General features: G+C 37.4%; 2 protein-coding genes across 7 annotated transcripts in view; one reads left to right on the forward strand and one right to left on the reverse strand.

Annotated features, from left to right (window-relative positions):
* ldha (lactate dehydrogenase A4) overlaps nt 1-6,467 on the reverse strand; it is a 243,088-nt gene extending 236,621 nt beyond the window's left edge. The window contains exon 1 of the mRNA XM_056252106.1: nt 6,455-6,467. The gene's annotated coding sequence lies outside the window, so the exon portion shown is untranslated. The remainder of the gene's footprint in view (nt 1-6,454) is intronic.
* Nucleotides 1-21,780, forward strand: part of brsk2a (BR serine/threonine kinase 2a) — a 252,756-nt gene that overhangs the window by 182,394 nt on the left and 48,582 nt on the right. For all 6 annotated transcript variants that reach the window (XM_056252082.1, XM_056252083.1, XM_056252084.1 and 3 more), the window contains exons 5-7: nt 9,276-9,392; nt 19,362-19,395; nt 19,487-19,555. In XM_056252082.1, coding sequence (XP_056108057.1) covers nt 9,276-9,392; nt 19,362-19,395; nt 19,487-19,555 — 220 coding nt within the window. The remainder of the gene's footprint in view (nt 1-9,275; nt 9,393-19,361; nt 19,396-19,486; nt 19,556-21,780) is intronic.

Below are 21,780 nucleotides of genomic sequence, written 5' to 3' on the forward strand. Positions count from 1 at the left end.
AATACAGTAACTTACCAAATTGTATATGCCTCATACATACTGTAATATCGACCAATCAGTGTTTTTCAACCACGGAAAGAGGTCAATAAAATAGCTGGAGTAGACTACAATGTCACATAACGTTACATTTACCTCAGGAAAGCCATTTAATGACCATAGCATGTAAGCTGGCTAGAAAAAGAAAATATATTATATATTAAAATATTTTATAATAAATTTAGTATTAGTATAAATGAGTATTTTGCTAAATATGTGCACTATATTACATATTTATTATATTTTTTACTTATATCATTAAAATATTATAAAGTTGTTGTAATACAAACCGCATTAGGCCTGTACTTAATTTGAGTTGTTATTTTTAACCTTTAATAATACCAGCTGACAGGGCTCTCTGTAGCCTATATGTATAATATGTATCCAAATTGAATCAAGATCGAAATAAAACCACAAGAATTAAATTGAAATTGTAAAATTTGTATCAAGCAATAATAAAAGCAGTAGCCTATACCAATTATTGCACCATGCTGACACTAAAGAATTAATGTGTAGTTAGGCTACCTAATGTTTTGACAACCACAATAGCCGACACTTATAGTGATGCTATAACCTATTAATTAGGCTGGTAATTTTAGCTGTGATATAAAAATTGCAAAAGAGAACTGTGAATTCTGACTGATATCTAAACTTTTGGTGTCATAACTGCCTGTTTTTGCAAAAACAGTTTCATGGTAAAAAAATATTTATAGCCGGTCTTTTTTTTTCTTTTCTTTTTTCGTTTAAGGCCCTGTTTGTAAACCAATACATTTGGACATTTGCATCACATATTCCATTTGTACAGTATGGCCTTTCTGACAATAAACTTGTTTGGTAGCTCATCTGGTACACTTGTGATGCGGAGCGCTTGTGTATGAGTCTTGTGAAACACGATAAAAGTGCTTATGGTTGCTTCAGCAAATGCACTTTCGTTTGCCTACTCACATTTGTTTTTGATAACACTATCAGTTCCGAAGTGTTGTGCTAGTGCAACAACCACCAAGGTAATATAACATTCCCAGATTCACATGAATCTGTTTCAGATAAAACTGAATAAGCTTCTAGCGCCACTCATATATCTTACTTTGGAAGTGTCACAAAACATGCAAGAAGCGACGTAAAAAATCAAGATGACTGACAAGTCAAGAAAAGCTGATTTCATTTAAAGTCCCCCTGTGGTGAAAATCAAGTTTTTAATGTTGTTTATTATATGTCTCTGTGGTGTTTTTAATATGCTTTAACTATGTGTAAATTCATAAGTCAACACCATTGCTGAGTATTTTCTCTTTATAACTGCAGTGAACCAAAGACAGTCTCAAAAACACGGTTTGAAATCGCTGGTGTTTCTGACGTCACAAACTACCTTGTAACCAATCAGGTCAACGTGTGATCGTCAACCAGTGGATCTCTGAGATAGAGTGAGTGAGTGAGTGGAGGCGGGGCTCATTTGCATATTCATAGAACAGTGTATAATAAATGAGGCAAGGGTGTAGAGTTACATTTAAGCTATTTTAAGGAAAAAACTTTTAAATATGTCATTTCGATGATCAAAGATTACTTTTAAGGGCTAAAATGATTGAATACAGGGGGACTTTAAAACTAAAACATAGCAATAGAAATTTGTTTAATCTACTTTTAAAAATAACTTTTGTGGATTTATTAGAGTATATTCCACACTTACTGTTGTTCAACTAAATTTCGCGAGCGTCATTTTTAAAGCAACTCTAAGTAAGATTTTTTACCTTAAAATAATGTTTTCAAAATCGTTTCAGTGGTTCATCAAGTCGTGACATGGTGAAATGCACTTATGCCTCCGCTTTGCGGTCCTGTATCTGATATATTCACGCTATGTAAGATTGCCAGATCGGGTCGCGTTTCTGTAGTCCGAATGAGACATAAGAAAACTACACATTTGACTTGCTTTACAGCAAGCGGTACAATTGCCGATAGGTGGAGCGTACTCGACAGTAGACTACAACTACATGTAAGATACCTAGCAGCCGGGTAGCTTTTGAATTGTCATCATGATTCCAAAGCCGGTGCTGGAGTGCAACAGTAGGATGCGGTAGGCTAAATTATTTACGACAGCGGTAATGGACAATTCCGCTTCCAACCTGTAGGGCGACCGCAGAGGAAAAGTTACTTGGTGTTGCTTTAAATAGGAATCCGCAGTCGTGAGTTTCACGTGAGGGTGAAAAAGTTGCCCACACAGATTTCGGGGCCAATTTGCCTCGTTGATTATTGACAATGGACATTTTTTGCCCACTAAATGTTACTAATGCGACCGGACCGAACCTTGTCATGTTGATAGCGTAGCAACATGCTAACATCAAACTAATAGAATCAATTGAGTCGAGGGCTATTGAGTGGTCAGTAAAGTTGCTGCCTTCCAAATCACTCACTTAATAAGGTTACAGTTTTCGAACAGAGCTCATGTTATACTGTTGAGCATCCACATGTTTATATATATACACTCACCGGCCACTTTATTAGGTACCCCATGCTAGTAACGGGTTGGACCCCCTTTTGCCTTCAGAACTGCCTCAATTCTTCGTGGCATAGATTCAACAAGGTGCTGGAAGCATTCCTCAGGGAGTTTGGTCCATATTGACATGATGGCATCACACAGTTGCCGCAGATTTGTCGGCTGCACATCCATGATGTGAATCTCCCGTTCCACCACATCCCAAAGATGCTCTTTTGGGTTGAGATCTGGTGACTGTGGAGGCCATTTTAGTACAGTGAACTCATTGTCATGTTCAAGAAACCAATTTGAAATGATTAGAGCTTTGTGACATGGTGGAAGTAGCCATCAGAGGATGGGTACATGGTGGCCATAAAGGGATGGACATGGTCAGAAACAATGCTCAGGTAGGCCGTGGCATTTAAACGATGCCCAATTGGCACTAAGCGGCCTAAAGTGTGCCAGGAAAACATCCCCCACACCATTACACCACCACCACCAGCCTGCACAGTGGTAACAAGGCATGATGGTTCCATGTTCTCATTCTGTTTACGCCAAATTCTGACTCTAACATCTGAATGTCTCAACAGAAATCGAGACTCATCAGACCAGGCAACATTTTTCCAGTCTTCAACTGTTCAATTTTGGTGAGCTCTTGCAAATTGTAGCCTCTTTTTCCTATTTGTAGTGGAGATGAGTGGTACCCGGTGGAGTCTTCTGCTGTTGTAGCCCATCCGCCTCAAGGTTGTGCGTGTTGTGGCTTCACAAATGCTTTGCTGCATACCTCGGTTGTAACGAGTGGTTATTTCAGTCACTGTTGCCCTTCTATCAGCTCGAACCAGTCTGGCCATTCTCCTCTGACCTCTGGCATCAACAAGGCATTTCCGCCCACAGAACTGCCGCTCACTGGATGTTTTTTCTTTTTCGGACCATTCTCTGTAAACCCTAGAGATGGTTGTGCGTGAAAATCCCAGTAGATTAGCAGTTTCTGAAATACTCAGACCAGCCCTTCTGGCACCAACAATCATGCCACGTTCAAAGTCACTCAAATCAACTTTCTTCCCCATACTGATGCTCGGTTTGAACTGCAGGAGATTGTCTTGACCATGTCTACATGCCTAAATGCACTGAGTTGCCGCCATGTGATTGGCTGCTTAGAAATTAAGTGTTAACGAGCAGTTGGACAGGTGTACCTAATAAAGTGGCCGGTGAGTGTATATATTTTATTGTGATGGTAAGACTGACTTGGCTATTTGAATCATGAGCGTTGTTCTTTAGACGTTTTAATAGCTGAAGGCCAAATGATCATTCCTCGTCTTTCTGTCCACCTACGAGATCATCTTTCTGGAGCTTCTAGACATGAATATTGTTCCAAATATAGCTACTAATAGAGTCTGTGTATGACAACGCCTGTCAGTCAAGAGCGTACATAAATACACCAAGCTGTCTAACTGAAAGGAATGACTCTCCCAACCCATTTTTACTGATATTTCCAAGCCTATATTGACTCACTTGACACCCACCTGCTCCAGAAATAACAGGCTAATATAGAGATCAGTACAGTAGCACCCCCTTCCACCCCTCGGCGGTAATAAGAGTCAAGGAGATCATCTTTTAAGAAATCTGAAATCAGCACAAATGCACTTTCTGTGCTTCTTTATTTGACTCTCTGAGTGAACTACTGTGTTATAAGGTTTTTATGTGCCACTAGAGAACGCTTTGGATGAGATCTTGGCTTTTGTAATAGGGTTACCACTGTGCTGGATCCCACTGTGATATCCCAAGTTGTCAGTTCAGGGAGCCTAACGTTTTGTGTGGGAAACAGTCACTGGTAGTAGGTGATAATCCTCATGTTTGGCTTTTGGTGTAAAAATATGATCACTTTTGTGATCAAAACCCGAAGCAAAAAACATATATTTTTGAGTTAAACAGGGAAAAAATAGTATTGGATTTGATTTTATACACTGGGAATTGATTGGATCATGAAAATAGGCATTCCATTTGTTTGCAGTTAACTGTTAATGATTACACCATTGGCACCTATTGGTTCAAAATTTCACTATTTCACACGTGATACAAATGCATAATGTCACATGAGGGCTGTCAAAGTTTGTGGTATGCCACTGGAAGTTGCATTTAGTTATCATGATGACAATATGGGTGATAAATTGTGCACAATAATAGGAATGTGCATTAAGAAAGTAAATTGGCCAACATCAGATCTCCAGCATGCACAAAATCCAAAGCGCTAATTTTGTAGACATACATGTTTTGTAATTAAACTCTCATAATTAGACTGCTGTGAACAGCGTGCGAGGAAGATTGCTAATGTACTATCACATGTGCCTCCCGCTGCTCTTTACACTACAATAATGTAAAGCTTGTTCGAGTGCTAATTGAGCCTTTAAAATATGGTGGAAATTAAAGCAAAAAATGCTACAGTTTTAGTACAGAATAATCTCCGATGCCAATGATGCCTTTTCTTGTTAGACTTTATTTATTTATAAACGTGTTCATTATTATAACTTTTTATACATTTATTATAACTTATTTATTCACCATTTCATTTAAAAAAATATGTTCATGTATTTTATTTATTCATTTAGGAATGAATTCTTCCATGTATTCATTCATCAAAAATATGTATAGATTTATGAAATCATTAATTATTAAAAAATGCATTCATTAATTTAACAATATTACTTTTTCATTCATTCATTTAAAATATTTTCTCTTTCATTTTCATTTATTAATACTCAAGAATATTTGTTCATTCATTTCTTGTTATTAGTTCATTAAAAATATTTGCTCATTCATTTGATGTATTAATTCAATAATAATATTTGTTCATTTATTAATTTCACTCACTCACTCACTCACTCACTCACTCACTCACTCACTCACTCACTCACTCACTCACTCACTCACTCACTCACTCACTCTCTCATCCACTCACTCACTCACTCACTCACTCACTCACTCACTCACTCACTCACTCACTCACTCACTCACTCTCTCATCCACTCACTCACTCTCTCATCCACTCACTCCCTCCCTCACTCACTCACTCTCTCATCCACTCACTCACTCACTCATCCACTCACTCACTCACTCACTCACTCACTCACTCACTCACTCACTCACTCACTCACTCACTCACTCACTCACTCACTCACTCACTCACTCACTCTCTCATCCACTCACTCACTCACTCTCTCTCTCTCTCATCCACTCACTCATCCACTCATCCACTCACTCACTCACTCACTCACTCACTCACTCACTCACTCACTCACTCACTCACTCTCTCATCCACTCACTCACTCACTCTCTCATCCACTCACTCACTCTCTCATCCACTCACTCACTCACTCTCTTTCTCTCTCTCATTCACTCACTCACTCACTCACTCACTCACTCACTCACTCACTCACTCTCTCATCCACTCACTCACTCACTCACTCACTCTCTCTCTCTCTCATCCACTCACTCATCCACTCATCCACTCATCCACTCACTCACTCACTCACTCACTCACTCACTCACTCACTCACTCACTCACTCACTCACTCACTCACTCACTCACTCACTCACTCACTCACTCACTCACTCACTCACTCACTCACTCTCTCATCCACTCACTCATCCACTCACTCTCTCATCCACTCACTCTCTCATCCACTCCCTCACCTCTCTCTCTCTCACTCGGTTGGGAGCAGGATTGGGTGGGTTCGGGGAAAGTACTGAAGTTGAGCTCAAACTAATCATTGATGTTTCTTAATTGATGTTGATCACCAAACCTCAACATGTTGGAGCTGACGCACAACACACCAGACTGTAATCTTTAAGCATGCAGATGCTAAACAGACACAGTTTATTAGGTTTTATAGGCAGGAATACTTCAGCCAGAAATGCCGTTTTGACGGCCACCATAAAAAACACATATTAAGCAACATTTAAATGCAGATCTCTATCACCAAACAACACAACAACGTGTGCGTAACATTTTTAAACTATCACTGGGCCAATAAATATGCAATTTAAGATCTCACAGCAGACTGGGGAAACATTCGGTGCCTCTGCGCCCTCAGTGGCCAAAACCAACAGCACATCACAAACATCACGGGATGTTTTATTACCACAACCACACCAACACGCAGTTCGCTTTCCCACGTTCCTCCATTAACCTCTGGAAATTAACCTCACAGCTGTTCGATTAGGAAAATATATAGTCAGTCGCTGATCATATCAACAAACCGTTTCTGTTCGGGAGAGATTACGGCGTCCGGGTCACGCTAATGTGTCAGGAAGAGACTTTAAAGAGCCGTTACTGATGTCTCCGGTGCGACCGCTAATAAACCTCACCTCTGCCATTTGTCCCATGAACATCGTTGAGGTATAAATCTTTTCATATTCAGTTTTATTAGCCCATGTGAGATTCAGCTTCATAAATGTGTTTGTGTGTGTTTTTATTTTTATTTTTTAGGTTCACTTTGAGTGTCACCGTCACTTTAAATTTCCAACATGTAACAAACAAACACTACAAATAACAAATCGTTATGACAAAAATAAATAAAAACAAAGTCAGAAAAACAAACAAAAAAATCACATAAATTTGTCATACTGCAATGCATATTCTAATATAAAATATTTTTTTTTCAGACAACTTTAGGCTATTCGAAACAACATTTGACGGGAATATCTTTGTTTTACCATGTTTTTATATCTATTACTGTATGTAGATTCAAAGTAATTCACATGTTTATCTGTGACTCATAAGCCCGTAAAATGATCTGTACTCTGGCAAAGAAAAAAAGTACTAATGGAAATAATTACTCAAGTTGTAATAAAAGTAACAATGTTAAAAATGAGTAAGAGTAGGAAAGTCTCCAATGGAAAGACTAGTAGTGAGTACTAGTTACTTCAGATCTGATTCAGAACAAGAAAGATGATTATGTCAGTGAAATATTACAATAGAATTAAAATAATTATTTTATTCGTGGATGGGGCATCAATCATGCCCCAGTTAAAAGAGACAGTGCCCTAACGACAGGAATGTTGCCCAGTGTAACGAAGTAAAAAGAACATTTTTTTGTCATTAGAAATGCGCTTGAGTAAGAGTGAAAGTACACACACCTTTAAATGTACATATTCTCCAAAATATACTTAAGTAAATGGGAGTAAATATAGCGTGTTGCTACACACCTCTGGTGGACCTGGATTAACATTTTCTAAAAGTTAATCTGAGCTGAGAATATTACACTATTATTAGTAGATTTATGAAAGTGTTTTGAAATTAGACATATTTTCACTATTTTTTTCCTTCTTTTAATCATTTAAAACTCTTTCAAATGCATCTTAATCTACCTAGATTTTTATTTTATGAAATCTATTTTTTTTTAAATTGTTTTGGTTTTTATTTTTTTTTATTTTTTTTTTGCACAGATTGTAGCCTGGCTTGTTTAGTTTAGTTTAGTTTAGTTTAGTTTAGTTTTGCTTTGGTTTGGTTTGGTTTGGTTACATTGTATCCTGGCCTGGCCTGTTTTGTTTTGTTTTGTTTTTTGTTCACATTGTAGCATGTTTTGTTTTGTTTTGTTTTGTTTTGTTCACATTGTAGCTTGTTTTGTTTTGTTTTGTTCACATTGTAGCTTGTTTTGTTTTGTTTTGTTTTGTTCACATTGTAGCCTGTTTTGTTTTGTTTTGTTTTGTTCACATTGTAGCCTGGCCGTTTTGTTTTGTTTTGTTTTGTTTTGTTTTGTTTTGTTCACATTGTAGCCTGTTTTGTTTTGTTCACATTGTAGCCTGGCCTGTTTTTTTTTTTTTTTTGTGTGTTTTTTTTTTTTTTTTTTTTTTTTTTTTTTTTTGTTGTTTTGTTTTGTTCACATGTCATGTTTTGTTTTGTTTTTTTGTTTTGTTTTGTTTTGTTCACATTGTAGCCTGGCCTGTTTTGTTTTTGTTTTTTGTTTTGTTTTGTTCACATTGTAGCCTGGCCTGTTTTGTTTTTGTTTTTTGTTTTGTTTTGTTTTGTTTTGTTTTGTTCACATTGTAGCCTGGCATGTTTTGTTTTGTTCACATTGTAGCCTGGCATGTTTTGTTTTGTTTTGTTCACGTTGTAGCCTGGCCTTTTTTTTTTTTCTTTTTTTTTTTTCACATTGTAGCCTGGCATGTTTTGTTTTGTTTTGTCCACAATACTTTTGTTTCTTATGCACTAAAACTTGGAAACTGTCATCTTGCGTCACACAGTAAAAAGTGGGGCAACAGATGAATTAAGAGAAAGCTTTAAATTCATTAAGACATTTGGAAGAAGCTCGTTCATGTCTGCCCATGGTCAGAGGAGAGCTCAACATCAGACACTGAGACAGCAGACGTCTGTCATCTCCTCCCACTGTAGAGGAGCAGTGCTGGAAGAAAGAGAAGAAACAGAGATCATTGAAAACTGAAATTGAAAGTGAAAGTGACAGGTGAAGGCCAAGTAACACTCTGAAGTTGTCCTCTGCATTTAACCCATCCAAGTTAGAGCACAGACATTAGGAGTAGTGAGTAGTGAACACACACTGGAAACCATAACACACTTCGCTGTGGCGCCCGGGGAGTGATTGGGGGTTAGATGCCTTTCTCCTGCCAGTATTGAGAATCGAACCCGCGACCTTCGGGTCACCAGTCCGACTCTCTAACCATTAGGCCACGACTGCCCCACAACCACTGACACAATCATTGTGTCATCCCACAGTTTTCACATGTCATTTGAATATTTCTTTGTCTTGTCCTTGGACAGTCACAGGGACCTGAAGCCGGAGAACCTGTTGCTGGACGAGAAGAATAACATCAGGATAGCAGACTTCGGGATGGCGTCTCTGCAGGTGGGGGACAGTCTGCTGGAGACCAGCTGTGGGTGAGTGAACATGATGAGGACAAGCACTGTGTTCAGCTCAGGCCGTAGAGGACGTCAGTTACTCTCCTCCTACCTCCGTGAGCTAAGCTTTAGTCACACTAAACATATGTGTAAAGAATAGCATGTCCTCCACAGTTGCTAAACCCTATAAAGCCACGATTCCAAGACCTCTAAATTAGTATCATTTTAAAAGTACTGATTTTAATAAAGTAAGAAGAACTTTTATATCATTATTAATATTTTAAGATGAACACTTACTGGACTTGTTTATCTATAAATGTAGTTTTTTAGGAAAATCATGTTAAAATGTGAGTATCAAATATGATGCATCAGGCTTTTGAGGAACGTTGATTTGCACATCTGTCAATCATTACTGTATTGCCTTGTTTTGCCCCTACAATACAAGTCACAAAGCTTTGATCATAAAACCAAACATCTCACTAAGAAATAATATTCTGAGATATAGAGTGACAACTGATATTTGTATGCACTTTCTGTTACACAGTTATAAAGATTTCATTTATCTACATTATATAAATAATTTGATCAGAATTTAAACTTACTTTTTGGCCATATAAATATCAGCAACTGCACCAAATTGCATATTTTTCATCATCAAAATCAATGGTGAAATGAAACACATTACATTAGTAAGCAATAAGGTACGAGAGGCTGTGCTGTATCGTGAATAAGTAACGGCTGGAGGGCGTTGTTAGGCACGACGCGAAGCGGAGTGCCTGCAACCCCTTCAGCCGTTACTTATTCACGATACAGCACTTGCCTCGAGTACCTTATTGCTTTTATAAAACGGTTGCCACACAATAAAAATATTAAAGCCGAAAAATATGTATCTATGCAACTTTCATGAAGTAAAATCACTAAAAGCCTGCCTTCCGCTGGAAAAAATAGTCCCGGAACGTGAACAGCAACAGAAGTTACATATATTATTTCGCCAATAGATGGCGGCAAAGACTGTCTTTATGAGTGAGTGAGTGAGTGAGTCTGTAGAGAAGGCTTTTGAAAGGACTCGAACTTGTGATCACGGAGAAGACAGACGCAACTGACAGATGACTAACGTTATGCACGGAAAACCCCATGACTGTTAAAAGGACTAAATATGCAGCGGACATTCAAACGCATTTTTTTATTATGAATATAGGACTGACCTGAAGGAAAATGCTACGTCTACTGTAAATGCAGGTACACTCGCTTACTCGATCTCTCACAATCAGGGCCTGAAGTTAACTTTTTTGGCCACCAGCCACTGTGGCAGGTGGATATAAAAATTCACCTGCCACAGAGACTTTTTACCAGCCTTTTTTTTTTTTTTGGCTCATAGCCTAAAGGTGAAAAACGGGAATTTCACAATATTGTTCTTTAACTTGTACACATTTAAGTGCTGTCAAGTTATTAACGAAATCAATATAAGTAATAATAACTCTTAGAATATACATTTAAAAAAAAATCTTTTTATTCATTGATTTTGACACACACATGCACAACAGATCTATAGACCTACCGCAGCTCGTATGTAAACAAATCACCCGCGGCTGTGTTGATGGCTGATTTAGTCACGTAGACAGCTAGGTCCTGACAGCTTTTAGTTACAGCGTTCAGGAACCGTTAAGCAGAACTAAATTAATATTATTATTGGTAAAGTTACCGGGTACCGGACATTTTCTCACCGGTTCCCAACTCCCAACATGTACTACAGTTGCACACGCACACATCTGTGCAACTGTCATTGTTCTGGAGCCTACGTCAGCGTTACATTATTTCATCCCATCTCACCAACAGTTCAATACTGGCACATCCAAACGTAGTCAGAAAAGGGCCTCATCTTCTTTCTGATCGCATGAACGTTACGAAACAACAGTCGCTGTCATAAATCAGCCGCTCACGAACCTTGCCGTTGTCTCTTATTTTACTTTTCTTTTACTCATCCTCATCTTTTTGTTGGTTGTTTGTTTCAGCTGGCCTTTTTACCCCAGTAATGTGCCGCCACATTATAGCTAAGGTCCAACGCAATGAAAATGAAAACGTAAAAAAAAAACCTAATGAATCACTCAATTCTCATTGGCTACCTGCCAATGTGGCAGGTAGATTGACAGTGTTACCCGCCAATAGCAAAATTCACCCGCATTTGGCAGGTGGTCGGGTGTTAATTTCAGGCCCTGCTCACAATGCTCTGCTCTAGCTTTAAATGAACAATATCAATGAGATGAAACATCTGTTTAAGTTGCTAAGAGTGGTTGCTAGGGGTGTTGTGTAGTGATACATAGAACCGTTGGGTGAAGCGGTCATAGCCGTGTTTTATCGTGAATAAAGCACAGCTATTGACCAATCAGAATCAAGGATTGGAACTAACCGTTTTATAAGTTTAATTAAAGACTGATAATTAAGTATAACGGAGACTTAAAGGATTAGTTCACTTTTAAAAAAACTTTTGCTGATAATTTACTCACCCCCATGTCATCCAAGATGTCCATGTCTTTCTTTCTTCAGTCGAAAAGAAATTAAGGTTTTTGATGAAAACATTCCAGGATTTTTCTCCATATAATGCACTTTGCTGGGCACCAAACGGTTCAAGGTCCAAAAGACAGTTTCAGTGCAAACTGCAAACTGTTCAAAGGGCTTTAAACGATTCCAGACGATGAATAAGGGTCTTATCAAGCGAAACGATCGGTCATTTCAAAAATAAATAACAAAGTTTAAGTTTAATAATGTCAAATGCTCGCCTTGCTCTGTTCTGTGATGCACGTTCGTGACTCTCCTGTTCGAACTCGTTCATCAAAATGAACAAATCTTTTTCGAGTCATTTGGTTCATTTAACGAACGAAATGAATGAATTGACTCGGAAAAAGATTCGTTCATTTTGATGAACGAGTTCGAACAGGAGAGTCACACAGAACAGAGCAAGGCGAGCATTTGAGCTTATAAAACTTAAACTTTGTTATTTCTTTTTTAAATGAGCGATCGTTTTACTTGATAAGACCCTTATTCATCGTCTGGTGTCGTTTAAAGCCCTTTGAACAGTTTGCAGTTTGCACTGAAACTGTCTTTTGGACCTTGGACCGTTTGGTGCCCAGTAAAGTGCATTATATGGAGAAAAATCCTGGAATGTTTTCATCAAAAACCTTAATTTCTTTTCGACTGAAGAAAAAAAGACATGGACATCTTGGATGACATGGGGGTGAGTAAATTATCAGCAAAAGTTTTTTTAAAAGTGAACTAATCCTTTAAATGGTTCAAGTTAATTTAGCACAATCCAATAGTGTTTTGGCGGAAACCGAAATATATGTTTGTTATTTTAAGAAAAGATATTTAAGTGAAACGAATAATGCCACAAAACCTTTGTTGACGTCGTGATAACGTCGTGGATGGCCGTCGGTCAACCATTTGCCGTGTTTTACTTCTGTACCTTTAAGACTTCAATATATAATTAATGTCTGTTATGATTGGCTAAACTTTTTTTGCATCTGAAATGAGTAACAGCATCTCTGCCAAGGTTCTGGGATAGGAGCTTTGAGTTGTAAATAATCAGTATTTTTTTATTTAAACAAGCAAAAAAAACATCCTGTTTTTCATCATTATAAATGTAATGTACATTATAACTTTAGCTCAGAAAAATGTCACAATCTGGAAAATAAATGAATCTAGGCTAGTTTATGTAAAATATGATTTCTTGTTGTGAATTTTTGACCTGAACATCTCTTCTAAGGGGCCGTTTACACAACACCGATTTCAACTAAAAACGGAAAACGTTTAAAGCGTTTTGGCTGTTCATTTTACACAACAGTGGCGTTTTGGGGGCCTGAAAGCACAAACTTTTAAAAATGGGTTTTCAAAGTGCACGTTTTTGAAAGCAATGCGTTATCGTCTCCATGTAAACTACAAAAATTTGAATTTGTGAAAACGGTGACCTCATGCGCATGTACAGTATATTACATGTTCAGTCTATAGGCGCATTACAAAGTGACATCACCATCTAACGCATGGCTGCAGAACTCAGCGCTTTTAGTCGTTTCGTGGATCAGTGCGAACGGGGATCGGTTTGACAATGTTGACGTTTTTAGTGCATCATTGTTGAGTAAATGTACCCTCAGATTTGCTCAAACGTATCATTATTCACTGCCTTCAGCTCCTTGTCAGTCACACAGTGTCCACACAGATCTCTAGGACACAAACACAGAGGGAGAGAGAGAAGAGAGAGGTCATTCTTCCTTCGCTCGTCTGTGACTCTAGACATGCTCACTCAGGAGTAAAGCATTACCTTGAAGGACACACATTATACTTCACCACAGTGACTCACCATGATCTTATCTGTAAATTATGGAAGACTAGAAGTAGAAGTACAAAATGTATCAATTATTAATTAAAAATAGGTTATAAAATAAATAGACGTCTTTTTAAAAGCATTCACTACCTTTCAAAAGTTTGGGGCTGGTTAGATGTTTTGAAAGAGGTCTCACAAGGCTGCAGATATGTGATCAAAAATACAGAAAAAGCAGCAATATTGTGAAATATTATTACCGTTTAAAATAACTGTGTATTACTCCAGTCTTCAGTCACATGATCCTTCAGAAATATAACTTATTTGAAATAAAAATAAAAATTAACCTTGTTGACCCTTTTGAACAACTGAATGCAATTGTTAAATAAATGAATAGTTCATCCATTTGCGAGTTGAGATTAAAAAATGTCAGTGTACCAATGTGGAGTCAGCCAATGACCTGTCGGCTGAGTTTTATGACACGCCCCCTCTGACATCATAAGTGTGATTATCTGTCATGAAAACGCAGTGCTTTCTTTTCTTCCGTTGTTTGGTCGAGGCCTGGTGTGAAGAGATAGGAGCCCGACTCATTTACTGCCCTTTATTTCTTTCTTAATGTAATCATTTCCCCTTTCAAAAAGCGACTTTGCCCCCCACCTATGCCATAAAACCTTTAGCCTTTTGTCAGTTGATTAATTTTGCCATGCTTGCCCGACCTTTAGGATTACACTCAGACATGGCCATAGATTAAACCCAGTGTAATAAAATCAGCGCGTCGTTCCCGTACACGAGTCGCCTCGTGTTATATGAGCACAGCTCTGCAGAGGTCGAACGGGGCGTCCTGTACCTCTGTGTGCTGGCGTCCCGGACACCTCAGGTCAGGATCTGCAGGACAGGGAGTCACAGAAGCCTCCCAGCGCCCTGACTCAACATCGGCTATCAGAAGCAATCTGTTCGGGTGCCGTCATCATCCTAACAATCGTCTCCGATGCAGCTTTGTGTTGAGCCGGGCCGGATGTCCTTGACGTCTCCAGCGACCCCCGAACTATTTTAAACCCCACCCTGAAGGGGTTTATTCTGTGATAGTATCAGTGCTTCATCCACGCGCATTACATAGTTTCTTAGTAAATACATTCATACTGTACATGGATATATATATAAAAATATTTATTTATTTTTTATTTGTAGATTTGAGAAAGTCAAGAAAAGCTGAACTTTTATGCTAACTTTATTGGTATTATTTTTTTGTGTTTTTTGTTTATTAGTCATTATGAAGGGAGAGGGCAGAGATCATGTGACCCTCCTCTCAGCTGCTGTAATGATGGAAATATGAAGGAAGAATAGATCCTGTTTACAGTTAATACGACATGTGTCTGACCACGTACTGGGACTCTTTTAAGAAAAGTAAAACGTTTAAATCATTAATTATTTTAAAAACATGTTTTTTTATTTATTTACAGTTTGTGTTTATTTGTTTGTTCATTAATATTATTCATTAATTAATTAAAAAAAATTGTATCTCTTCAGCAATTCCTTCTTTTAAAAAGATTTCATTCATTCATTTATCACTACAAATATTTGTTCTCCATTTATCAATTCATTATTCGTGTATTCATTAATTCATTTTTTGAAAATCTATTAAATCATTAATTCTTTTAAATCATTTCTCCATATATTCATTAATTAATTCATTTAAAAACATCATTCATTCATTTATTAATTATTTTTAAATCCTCATTCTTTCATTAGTTTAAACATATTTGTTCAATTTATTTATTATTCATTCATTAATCCATTCATTTGTTAATCCATTTAAAAACATTGAATCTATTTATGTAATCATTCTTTCAAAAACATTTGTTCATTCATTCTTTTAATAAATGTATTTATTAATTAATCTATAGTTCTACTCAGATGTTTCCCTTATTCGTGTAACATGTGATTCGTCTCAGACCAATGAATGCCTTTTTATCCAATCCGGCGTCAGATAATATGACCATTATTGCTTCTGATCTTCATGCCTTTCGCTAGTGTTTACGCTGTTTATTTCTGTATCCCTATTACATGCATCATTTTGGCTTAATGATCATTGTACATTACAGCAAAAAGACACATTTGAACCCGTATGTCTGGTGGTTTGCACACCCACATCTGATATGTGCTGTCATTGGTGGAGGAGTTGAGCAGGAGCGAGGGGAAATGAGCTCTGGCAAACAGCTTGGAGTGGATAAATGATCCGGCACACGTACTGCAGGGTTCCTCCATAAACTCATCCGTTAATGGCTCTATTTTTAGCTCTAATTTGCCTTCCTCATCAACATAAACAATGAAAGCATTTTACGGCCTTAAAACATCCGATTGGTTTTGATCTCTGAGATGTGACGCTCCTGCTTTAGATGAAAACAGCTGAACGGCTGTGGGTATGCCCTCAGAATCATAACCATCGAGCCGGCCGGTCTAGGCTAATGTGTTGAGGGCAATGCGTGTGGAGTGAAACTGCAGTGTGTTTTGATGTGTGCTGAACAGCTTCTGCAATGTTTTCTGAAAACAGTGGGTTGTTACGTCTGACCCATGATCTGGGTTACTCAAAAACTTCCCAAACACTGGGTTGTTTCGTCTGACCCATGATCTGGGTTATTCAAAAACTTCCCAAAAACTGGGTTGTTACGTCTGACCCATGATCTGGGTTACTCAAAAACTTCCCAAACACTGGGTTGTTACGTCTGACCCATGATCTGGGTTACACAAAAACTTCCCAAACACTGGGTTGTTACGTCTGACCCATGATCTGGGTTACTCAAAAACTTCCCAAACACTGGGTTGTTACGTCTGACCCATGATCTGGGTTACTCAAAAACTTCCCAAACACTGGGTTGTTACGTCTGGCCCAAAAAGCTCAACCTTGGAATTGGACAGATAAAATAACTCAAGATTTTTAAGGGTTTTTTAGGGTTATTTGTACAACCCTGTTTTTATAGCACCAAATAACTAACTAAAACTAAACCGAATACTTGAACATATTTCAGCAGGATGAGAACAACCTAAAATGACTGAAACCATCTTAAAATAATAATAATAAATAAATGTAATTGGATCTAATTTGGTTCAGTCCCATTTGATTACACATAGAGGGTGGGGTTTATGACCTATACTGGGTCCAGCCACCAGAGGGCGATCGAAATGCCGTGGCTTCACGTTTTAGGACATATGCGGCACACTTGATTAGCACCAACGCGCACCTTGGAAGCGAATCCGAGCGCTGATGATACGTTTGATTCAATAGTAAAAGTGATAATAAATTCTAGCCATTTCATTCTTAACCAACGTACAGTTGGAAACGGAATAAAACTCGAGCGTTTGAGTAACCGAACACGCATCTCCTATATTGCTCCTGACGTGTCAGTGGTCGCTTTGGCCAGGTGGTGTTTATAGCATAGGGGGCGGAGCTTTAGATTCTAGAGAGCATTTGATTGGACAGAAGATGCGATAAGAAGCTGAAGTCCACGGTGATGTCATACAAATCCCTGATCCATTTTAGCGGAAGTGAGAGACTGTAAGTTATGAATGCTTATATCTCCTAAATGCGAATTTAACATTGTTTTGGACACACACCAGCTTATTCATAACCTTAAGGCTAACATATTCATACTAAAAGCTAAAAAAACTTTCATTTTGATTTCAGGGAGCCTTTAAACCCGAACGGCAGCTTCATGGTTGACGTTTGTAGTGTTTCTGTATGCAGCTGGAGTTCTTCACGTCGAACACGTTTAGATGATAAGAAGAAGCTCTCACTAACTGGATTCACATTTGCATATGCGCGCTTGTAAAGGTTTTTGAGGGATCATGGAGATGTTTGCAGCTTACCGAGAAACTCCCAATAATATGATTAACTCTGAGCGCGCCTGTTTATCTCTGAACAAGAAAACGCGGGAAGAGTTTCATGCTGTAGAATAGGATTTGTCAGGAAAGATTAATGGAGACAGGATGTCAGCTGGTGCAACAGGAAGTGCTGTCAACATTGTGTGACCCTAATTACTCCGGGAAGATGTTGTCGTCTTCTTTAGTGTGTCTTTGTGTCCCTCCAACCACATCTTGATATTAATCATTCTCAGCAAACAGTGTCAGACGTCACGGATCAGCGCCTCTTAAACTCAGTGCTTTTGCTTCTGGGTGTTACAGCTTTTGTAGAGATCTGTGTTGTCTTCGAGGATTTTAAATTTTTTTTGCTAGACAGAAATAATATAGTGACAGGAATTATTTTGGAAAGATCAGGAGAGGTTTTTGTAAGAAGTGTCTTCTGCTTCACCAAAGCTGCATTTATATGATCAAAAATACAGTGAAAAAGTAACATTGTGAAATATTCTTACAATTTAAACAAATTATTTTCTAGTTTAATGTTATTTAATATGTCATTTATTCCCACGATGGTCAAGCTGAATTTTCAGTCTTCGTTGTCGCGTGATCCTTCAGAAATCATTGCGTACAGTATTTCTGTGCTCTGGAAATCAGTGCTTTTGAACTGTGTGTTTTAGTGAAATATTCATTGAAAGCCCCATGTTGCAATTTTCATGTTTTAGTTCAAATATATGTTGGTAATTTTTGTACTGTCAACTGTCACAGTGGTACATAGTAATAAATGAATATAAGAGCTGCAAGAATCTGAATAAATTGAGAATATGTACACTACCGTTCAAAAGTTTGGGGTCGGTACGATTTTAAAAGAATTTTAAAAGAATTCTCTTCTGCTAACCATGGCTGCGCTTATTTGATTAAAAATACAACAAAAATCAGTTATAGTATTAAATATTATTCCAGTGTAAATCAGCTGTTTTCTGTGTGAATATATAGTAAAGTGTAATTTATTCCTGTGATCAAAGCTGAATTTTCAGCATCACCAGTGTCAGTGTCTTTAGTGTCAAATGATCCTTCACAAATCAGTATAATATGAGGATTTGATGCTCAAGAAACATTTATTATTATTATCAATGTTGAAACAGTTGTTGGTCTGTCAGTTGTACAGTTTTTTTGTTTTTTTTTTGGATTCTTTGATGAATAGGAAGTTCAAAAGACTTTTGTAACATTATAAATATCTTTACTGTCACTTTCGATCAAATTAATTATTCCTTGATAAATAAAAGTATTGATTTCTTTCCTCCAAAAAATAAAAATAAAATTCTCACTGACCCCAAACTTTTGAACGGTAGTGTATATATATATATATATATATATATATATATATATATATATATATATATTAAAATAGAAATTCTCCCACGATTCTAGGTTCTGACAAAATTTATTTTAATTGATGTAAAAAAAAAAAAAATAGTTTTGAATGAATGATTCAATGACTCGCTCAAAAAGACTTAACTTGTTTCATGAATCAGCGTTTTTGAACAAATCTCTTGAATGATTCAATGATACATACATTTGAAACAATCACTAATCACTTATTAATGTAATGAATACCATACATATTACAATATATATATTTCAAATATTTTTATATAATTATTTAATATAATTCGAATTATTCTGTGTTCATTTAGTGTGAAAAACATTTTTATAATAATACAAAATTATAATAAAAAAAAATTATTTTAGGTATTTAAATATACATTTGTTAGTATTTGAAAGATATAAAATAATAAAAATGAAATTTCTCAGTAACTGAACTCAGTGATGTCTTTTCTCAGATCTCCTCATTATGCGTGTCCTGAGGTGATCCGGGTGAGTATTACTTTTACTTTGTGGAAGAAAAAAGAGAATTATGAATGGACGAGCTGATCTCTAATGAGAGTTATTGCACTGTGTGTTATAGGGAGAGAAGTATGACGGAAGGAAAGCAGACGTGTGGAGCTGTGGGGTCATTCTCTTCGCTCTGTTGGTGGTGAGTCACTCGAGACTTTACCTCAGACAAATACAACATTTCCGTCAACAATTACTCACATTCATGTTGTCCTAAACCCACATTCATTCACTTCTTCCGAGAAACATGAAATATGTTTGCGATCAGTGTATGGAACGAAGATTAAAGACTCATTTTTGCACGAGCTATAGATATTTTCCCTTCAGTTCAGTCAAATTATGTAGAAAGTCACGAACAACATTCAAACGTTGCTGATTTGAAAAGAGTGATGGATATTGAAGATAAAGTCATGTTTTCAGAATGTCATCGTCGAGCCTTTTTCATCAGAAACTGTATTTTGTGTAAAGGAACATGCATATGTGAATGAAGGCTGGGAATTGATGTTTGTAAGTCCCAAAGACTAAAGTTTTGAGCAGGTGTTGGACTGCATTATTAGCAGATGCAGATTTGAACCGCAGCGATGTCCCAGGATCATCGGAAATGCTCTTGTTCTGTTTGGAGGGTAAAAGCGGAGACGCTTGAGTCTGAGGGGTTTGTCTCTCCACACGGAGACTCTGGCCTGCAGTTTAAACCACAGCCGGATTGGTTTTGACGTTCTCTCTTCAGAGATCATTCTGTGAAACTGCAGAACAGACGAGCGCTGCACGTTACATGCAAACATGCACTTTTCCCTTTCCCTTCACCTCGTCTGGTCTCTTCTGCCCTCTTTTATCTTTTTTATCTCATCTCGTCTCGTTTTGTCTCTTTTCTTTTCTCATCTCATTTCGTCTCGTCTCATTTTTGTCCCTTCTTTCATTTTGTCTTATTTCGTTTGGTCTTGTCAAGTTTTTCTGTTTTTCTCTGGTCTTATCTCATCGAGTCTATTAATTTCACCTCGTCTTGTCTTGTTTTCGTTCTCTTCTTTCATTTAGTCTAGTTTGTCTTTTCTCTTGTTTCATTTTGTCTCATCGCAAGTTGTTTCGTCTCTTCTCTTCAGTTTTCATCTCGTCTCATCTCACGGCGTCTCATGTCACCTTGACTCTTGACTCTTTTATTTTGTCTCATCTTGTTGCGTTTCATTTTGTCTTGTTTTGTTTGGTCTAGTGCGATACAGTTGTCTCTTCTCTTCTGTTTTCCTTTCATCTCGTCTCATGTCAGCTTTTCTCTTCTTTTATTTTGTCTCATTTCGTTTGGTCTTGTCAAGTTCTTCTGTTTTTCTCTGGTCTTATCTCATTTTGTCTCAGCTCATATCACCTTGTCTTGTCTTGTTTTTGTTCTCTTCTTTCATTTTGTCTCATCTCAGGTTGTTTCGTATCTTCTCTTCAGGTTTTTGGCTCATCTCATCCCAATGCATCTCATTTTATCTCGTCTCATGTCACCTTGACTCTTTTTGTTTGGTCTCGTGCCATATTGTTTTGTCTCTTCTCTTTTGTTTTCCTTTCATCTCATTGAATCTCATCTCATGTCAGCTTGTCTCGTCTCATTTTTGTCTCTTCTTTTATTTTGTCTCATTTCGTTTGTTCTTGTCAAGTTCTTCTGTTATTCTCTGGTCTTATCTCATTTTGTCTCGGTTCATGTCACCTCGTCTTGTCTTGTTTTTGTTCTCTGTTTTTGTTCTCATTTTGTATATATCGTCGTTTCATTTTGTCTCATCACAAGTTTTTTTCATCTCATCTCATCTCACGGCATCTCGTTTTATCTCGTCTCATGTCACCTTGACTCTTGACTCTTTTATTTTGTCTCATCTTGTTGCATTTCATTTTGTCTTGTTTTGTTTGGTCTCGTGCGATACAGTTGTCTCTTCTCTTCTGTTTTCCTTTCATCTCGTCTCATGTCAGCTCGTCTCGTCTCATTTTTGTCTCTTCTTTTGTTTTGTCTCATTTCGTTTGGTCTTGTCAAGTTCTTCTGTTTTTCTCTGGTCTTATCTCATTTTGTCTCGGTTCATTTCACCTCATCTTATTTTTGTTCTCTTCTTTCATTTTGTCTATTTCGTCTTTTCTCTTGTTTCATTTTGTCTCATCTCAGGTTGTTTCGTATCTTCTCTTCAGGTTTTTGGCTCATCTCATCCCAATGCATCTCATTTTATCTCGTCTCATGTCACCTTGACTCTTTTTGTTTGGTCTCGTGCCATATTGTTTTGTCTCTTCTCTTTTGTTTTCCTTTCATCTCATTGAATCTCGTCTCATGTCAGCTTGTCTCGTCTCATTTTTGTCCCTTCTTTCATTTCGTCTCATTTCGTTTGGTCTTCTCAAGTTATTCAGTTATTC

This window comes from Rhinichthys klamathensis, unplaced genomic scaffold (genome assembly GCF_029890125.1).
Source record: "Rhinichthys klamathensis goyatoka isolate OS25496 unplaced genomic scaffold, OSU_Roscu_1.1 h1tg000092l_1, whole genome shotgun sequence".
In the NCBI taxonomy this organism is placed as follows: Eukaryota; Metazoa; Chordata; class Actinopteri; order Cypriniformes; family Leuciscidae; genus Rhinichthys; species Rhinichthys klamathensis.